The sequence below is a fragment of the Tigriopus californicus genome, chromosome 9 (genome assembly GCF_007210705.1).
Source record: "Tigriopus californicus strain San Diego chromosome 9, Tcal_SD_v2.1, whole genome shotgun sequence".
In the NCBI taxonomy this organism is placed as follows: domain Eukaryota; kingdom Metazoa; phylum Arthropoda; class Copepoda; order Harpacticoida; family Harpacticidae; genus Tigriopus; species Tigriopus californicus.
The window spans coordinates 2498247-2505436 of NC_081448.1; the positions used below are offsets into that span (position 1 = coordinate 2498247).

The 7190-nt window shown below is 43.7% G+C and overlaps 1 protein-coding gene across 2 annotated transcripts in view; it reads left to right on the plus strand.

Annotated features, from left to right (window-relative positions):
* LOC131886175 (cyclin-T-like) overlaps positions 1–6434 on the plus strand; it is a 13358-nt gene extending 6924 nt beyond the window's left edge. The window contains exons 1-4 of one of the 2 annotated variants that reach the window (XM_059234435.1): positions 3799–3905; positions 4911–5222; positions 5295–5516; positions 5594–6434. In XM_059234435.1, the coding sequence (XP_059090418.1) occupies positions 4951–5222; positions 5295–5516; positions 5594–6260 (1161 nt within the window). In that variant the 5' untranslated portion in view covers positions 3799–3905; positions 4911–4950 and the 3' untranslated portion in view covers positions 6261–6434. Of the gene's footprint in view, positions 1–3798; positions 3906–4910; positions 5223–5294; positions 5517–5593 lie in introns of those variants that run through there. The other variant, XM_059234434.1, reaches the window with a different exon arrangement.
* Positions 6435–7190: the final 756 nt, after the last annotated feature.

Genomic DNA, 7190 nt, shown 5'->3' on the forward strand with positions numbered 1-7190 from the left:
TGAACGTATCGCAAACTCTTAACATTTAGCAAATCGGTTTTTAGTCAGGGCTAGAAAATTCATTGCCCTTTTTGATGAACGGTGAATGACGAAAGTCTGTTATCTCAACCTTTAAAAAAAGTCGGTCGGTCACCCTGAGTCAGCGTGTTGATGAAGATGAATAGTCCTGAAGGGAAATTGATACTTCCTGGAGGAAATTTTGCAAATTGGATCCTGACTCTAGCCACATCCTGTCAAACGAAGAGACAATGCGTTTTCCACCCACGATGAAGTTCAGGAATTTCACCTCTCGGATAAGAGCAAAATACCCGGCTAATCTTGAGGTGCAGAATGGGGCAAAGTTTCTCCGTGAGTGGTAAAGAGGTTTCCTGTTCAAAGGTTTGCACGTGTGTCACGTACCGGAAATGCAAGTCACCTTGGTGAGGTTTTAAATGTGGCACACATTCGGACATGTTTTCGTCTGGCAATGATCCTTATGTCATTTCGCTACGATTTCTCTCATTTGGACTTGATCATAGCTAGATATGGCCGCTTCGGTGCGTTTTGAATCAGATCGCTTGGCTTGCCAGCACCGAGTGAAGAAAGGCACCTAGAAAAGGCTATGTATTCAATTCGGCTTTTGTTTTTTTGGCTCGGCATTCGAAAAGAAAATATCCGCACAATTGGCTCCTTCGCTGTAACTTTCATTCTTTGGGAGCACAATGGCTCTTTTAAAAGGGGATTGGGGAGGTGCAAAGGAGAACAAATATGAGCTCCTAATCACGTTATAGGAGGGATTCAAAATGGACTTTTATTCTCATCAATTTCCTTTGTCAAGATGGCCTAAAATAAATCTTTTTGAACATTTTATGGTTGTCACCCATGTTTTGTAAAATTCAAAACCCATTCAACATCCTCGAGTAATTGAGCATGGTTCAGCTCCCTTTTGATGTTAATGAAGAGAAACCTTTGGATTCCCTTATTCGTTCTTTCGTTCGAGATTAGAAATTTGTGGAGTGCATTTAAAAAAGTCAAGCACTAAAAGAAAAACCTTGCGATTGTAGGGTTTAAGTTTATCGTTGTTGCGAAATGTCTTCTACCCTTTTTGTAGTCAAAATTTCAAGGTAATTTTACACAGTGGAGTGATTTACTTACGTACAAGATGGTTGTACTCGTAAATGCATGTAGTTCAGGTCGAGTCCCGGAAGAATATTGGTATATGGTATGTTTTATCATGGAGAAAGTTTGGTTAATCCAGCCAGCCAAGAGGCTCATATCATTCCCATACGTCTAAATTTTGTCGTACAGAAGAAAAGGCCCATCCAAAAAGATAATGAAACCCCTAAATAATGCAATACACCATCTTACCCCAAGAATACTTCGCCTCAAAATATCGCCTTGTTTTTATCACGGGAAAATGATTTGATTGCTTTTGTTCGACACCGTTCATATTCGGGGTGAATGGTTCAAACATTATAAGCACCTATCTTGTTGAGAAAAATATAAACACCGTGCAATCCCATGCTGAATAATGCCACTCTCAAAGATATCAAATTGGGCCTTTTTGGTGGAGGTAAGATGTATGAATGAAATATTTGAAAACGAAACATGTTGGAATGTCGTCCTGACGTATGAAATGAATACTTGTTTGGCAAGCAAAATTGACCCATCCATCACCTCTACAACAAGGGGACAACCGCTGTCTTTGAATGGGGCGGATGATTTCCACATGATTTTGCACTTTCCTCACGATGGTTTTGATTGATGGCACTTACTTGGCAACACTGAGTTCAGCTGACGATTCTCTCTCTTTAAACGACCGCAAGCCTGAAGCCATTGGACCCGAAGTTCAAGGATCAGGGAACGCAATGCTTAATGGAGTATCAATAATCCAAGATTTTTTTTGACAGAAACGATCTGAATATTTCACACACCATTACACCATAGACGGAGTTAATTTGCTTGTGAAAAGCTGTTACCACGATGCCCTTGGTTGATGGATCTTTTGAGGTTCGTAATGCGTGGTTAATGGTCCCCCGTATGGTTTTGTTTACCACAAGTATCAAGGAGCCGAGAAAACCTTAGTCCAAATTTCCATGCCCAAACCAGGCATTTGAAAGTTGAAAGTTGGAAACGAAGAAAAGAACGATCTGACGTCTTTGAATACACTCTGATGATCATGAAAGGCGAATAAAAAAGTCAGGCTTAAAACGTTATCAAGTCGGTTAATCAATATGAGCTGCGGGCACAAGCCACATGACATGCATGCACATTGCACAAAGTGGAAGAAGTTAACTTTGAGAGAGGAGGAAAAACGGCTGACGCTATCGGCGTTCAAATCTCCACTAGCTTTACCAAGAAATCTTCTTTTGGTGGCTTCTAAAGTGCAGTCATCTCTCAACCAATTGTATGCCGACCAATTGCAAATCCATGGCCGATCTGGGAATTCGAGAAATGAATTCCCTTTTCAGAGATAAAATCAGGAAACGTCCCATTAAAGAGGGTGCTTTTGAGAGGAGTTGAAACACTCGCTTCACGTTTACAGTTCATCTTTCAGCCTTCCAAGTGTTGAAGGGCTCTTACAAAGACTTCATTCAGTTAGTTAGACGGATTGGGTAACCGTAAATTCATAGCCGGTCGTTCACTACTGTTAGTTGACTAGTTGCAGATCCATGATCTGTTGTTGAAATATCTCTTCTTTGGGCATTCCACTTGGTGATGCTGGCGATGGTAGTAGTGATGGTGCCAATGGTTGTGGCTGTAGCAGTAAGTAAATGATCGAGCACTCTCATTCTACGCAAAGAGAGACAGGCTTGAGAAAATATTTCATTTTTCTCGCTCTTAAGTCTTCCCACTCGTCTTTTCCAGCAAAATCTGTCATTGTTTAGAGTGATAGCTTGAGAGCTTTCAGAAGGAGATGATAAACCATATTTCGAGTTCATGTTTTCAAGAACTATCCATACAATAAGTCGTTTACTACCAGTTTCGATTAGGAAACGAACATTTTGGTTTACATTACATTTTTATAATAAGGAAAAAAAGCACCAAAGCTATAATCCGAAAACCCAAACTCATGAAGCCCGAACAAGTTGTCCCTATGACATTTGCATTCTACGTAAGTCTATGAGTCGAATAGTGAACGGTGATCCTACTATTAAGATGTATTATTGAAGCTCAGATCTAGCTCATAGATACAAAACAGTAAACATAATTGGTGATTCCCTTCATTAATCCCTCGAATTACCATTTTTCTTCTACTAGAGCATTTTCGAAAAAAAGGAACTTGGCTGAGATGCTTGCCTGCTTGCATGGCTGGTTTGTTTGTTGCTTGGTTGGTTGGTTGGGTTTTCACCACCGATTGTTGTGCATGTCCGAATATTGCATGATGGATGGGGCAAGATCGCAAGCGAACGCCGAATGTGAATGGTATTCTTCTTTTTCGTTTTTATGGTCCTCAATGAGAGTGGCAACATGAATCATGAATATGAAAAGGAAACTTTCTCTCACTCCCTCTGGCTCCATGATCGTTCTTTGATCTCCCAGGTTCTGTACTGTATGGAGTTCTTGTCAGGAGGACGGGAATTCAGTGATCCTTGGTTTCGTTGAAACCCTGAAAAAAAAGTCGTCTTACGTACCCTCTGGTATGCTTGAGCACTCTCGCATGATAATCGATAACTTGATCAATTTCTATCTATAATGAGATGACAGCACTTTTGGCAAAAGACGGGAAGGCGATCTCAATGGTTTGGCTCCCATTGCCGGTGGAAATTGAATTGCAAATCCCACCACCAACCACCATCTTGCCCGGAATCTAATGAATATTTGAATGAGCTATCAAAGCAGAGTGAAGAATATTTGATCCCCCTTCCCACAGTCACTGCACCGTTACACTTCAACAAGTGTGGATCACGTTTGAAATGTACTAGGTAAGGGCCCTTTGATGACGAAGCCATACACGGGTAGGTATTGTATAGGGACGGCTTTTCACATATTGCTCTTTTAGCCGCAGGATGACACCCCTGACTATTGCTTTTGTCCATTTGATAGTTGTTATTCGTTTGTGAATGGTGTGAGTTCCAACCGCCGTACATTTATTCACAAAGGAGAAGGGTGAAGAAGCACAGCTATCCATGTATGCTCATTAAATTTCTCCCAAGCATCATTTGGTCACAAAAGAAGCCAAGAACAGACAGATGAATGCGAGGATTACAACCGCACATTTGGATGCTCGTCCAAAATGAAACCAATCGTACAATGGCACGTTTTCTCAAAGTGTCGATTTCGTCATGTTTAAAGAGTTTTGTTCACGGTGGTTTGGTTTGGGTGCCCCAAAGAGTGAAAGAGAGGCTTACAAGCACAATTAGTCAGGAGCCATCAATTTAACGCTACAAAGGGCATGTCTATTAGCATTAAGGCTGGTTGCTGGATCATTCGACCTGGCCTAATCCCCAGAATTAACTCATTTTTTACGGACACAGGCGGGGGCCAGCAAAAAATGAGTTACGGTATTCCCTTGGTCGGGCCGGCTGACCTCTCGTGATTTCACTCGAAAGGGTCAATGACCTGCATTCCTCGGGGTCCATCAGCTTAACCATATCTAAATGATGCAGGGTAAAAAGAGTCAAATAATCTTGGTGGTGCATTTTGTCCACAACAAATGGAATCAAGGCTTGCAACTTGTGAGGTTGCTTGAAAAATGCAAATACTCGGTAGCACGTTGATCGTTTCAGGCTCCATCTCCACTTGTTTGAGTTCTTTGAGTGACAAATGGCAGAAAAGACTTGATCCACCATGACGGTCGGTTCTAAGTAAGCGCTTTGTTTTAAAGAAAACCAACGAACACATGCTGGAAATGGCACTGATTAAGAACAAAGCAGGATAGGAGTCATTACCATTATTCACTTGCCTGTACCCATTCTCATTTGTTGCAGATAATATTCAAAGCTTTAAATTGTCCCACAAGACTGAACCATGGTTCAACAGGTGAACGGAATGTTGGCCAATGGACGTACAATGGATAACTCCACCTCATCATGGCAAACCCGCGACTCAAATTACCGCTCCGACGCATTAGAACACAGATACACGGAATATCCTCGAGGTCGGTCTCCAGCCTCGCGCCAGCAAAGAGCGGGTTCTAATCCAAGGTATGGAGGACCACCCACCCCTAGCTCGGCACACTCCAGGTCTAATACACGAACTCCAGATCATCGTCGACCCGTTCGAGGATCTTCCTCCGAAAGGTGAGTTCACGATGTCAGTGATCATGAAGGCCTTGTGCCTGAGGTTCAACGGACACCGACCTTTGGTTCCAGGTTCAGTCAACATAGTGGAGGAAGAAAGGCCTCCTCCCGAGATTCGGCGGGTGGACGGAGTTCGCGAGGCCATGCACGGTCTACTAATTCATACAAAGGCGGAGGATATGCTTCGAGATCCCAGCACTCTCCGAGCTCCACCGAGGAGACCACCGAGGAGACCACGGAGACTGATTCCCAAGCTGCTCCGGAGAGTTCCAGGAACGATTACCATCGTCAAATGTAGGTGTATTAAGCTGGGAAAATGAAGTTGCACGCAATCCCCGGTTGGTCACCCATGATTTCTCTTTTTCCTTCAGGTACGGCATCCCTCCTCCTGGGTACGCCCTGGCTCCTCTCAGTTACACGGCAGTTCAACCGCCGATGATGGGCCCGATGGCGCAACCTCAATTGATCATGGCGCCCAACGGGTCCATTCGCTCCGTCCAGTCTGTTCCTATGTTGGCAGCCACAGCCCCTACTTGGGACGGTGAGCCCTGCCCCGTGCACCACCATCATCACCATCACGCCCCCATGCCCTTGGCCGCCCTGTACGGTATGGGTCAGTCCGGTGCCATTTCCATGGGACCACCTTCGGTGCCTCCCTCGGTCATTTCGGGAGCCACGACCGTGCGACGAGCGCGCTCAGTAGCCGAGATTTCCAACGGTGGCTACCCCATGAATCCGGGCACACCTCATTTCGACAAGAAGTCATTCCATGGCTCCATGCATCAGGTGGCCATTCCCAATGGGCAGGGAGGCACCTTGATTCGTGGCCCACCCTCACGCGTCGTGGTGGGCGAGAATGGGAACCCTAGTACATTGCCTATGCGAGACCCAAAGAATCGATCCCCGCTGCCCCCCAAGGGCGAGAAAGAGGTGGGGCTGGATTGTTGCTCTGGCCATTTTGTGGTGATATGGATTATTTTGGGGATTATCACCTTTGGAATCTTACTCGGAATTGTTCTTAAGTTTACAATTGCATAATGCACCCTACCTACAATATGATTTTGTACTTGTGTCGAATTTACGTTTAAGTTCAATTTTCGTGTCTCGAACCAAAAATAGTGACATTCACATGTCCTTGTACTAGCCACCACTTCAGTATTTCTTGTAGCTTTGTGTACTGTTTTGTATCCCATAAATTCAATTAACCACAGAGTGAGGTTCGTGATTTCTTTCTCTCAACGAGAATAGGGTGAAAAGCGTTTTTTTTACGTTTTTATCCTTTCTTTATTGCCAATAGGATACCTGAGCTACCCAAAATATTACTTACGTTCTGGGCTGTTTGTTGGTTACTGAATCATAATGCATTTAAATTGTTTTAGCCTATTCTTGTAAAACTTTATCCATTATTAGTGACCCGGGTAATACAATACCAGGATCATTTTTTGCGTTCATGATATGTCATGAGCTGTTTCTTGAGTAAACTGCCGTATCTTTTTGCTGCTAGGACGAGTCATTGGATTTATAGGAATTTTAAGGGATAAATAAATTTGAGAACCCTAGGTTCACCCTATAAACCGGATGGTTTGTTTGTATGGAGGGACCTTGACTAGATTGATGCCACTGCCCAATCCTCCGCTTTGTCCCAGGAAAAGTGTCCGACTCAGAGATCTCGCCCAGCCGTCCTCTTGATCGTTCTAAAAATACCAAAAAATCCAGAGAATGCCCGGCTTACTCGGATGTCCAACAAGAATAACAGTCGGGTACCGTACAGCCAGTCGAGTACAAGGCATCACGGGGATTTTCTGGCCACTGTGGGTGTGAAAAAATGGCCATAAAAACCACGCATACCCTCGACTCGGAAAGCCCTGATATTTAGCTTTCCAATAGTGTAAAATTCAAAATCCTGCAACATGGTGCGTAAACGTAATTTTTTCAAAAATCGAAAGCTGGACAATTTCCGAGAACTTT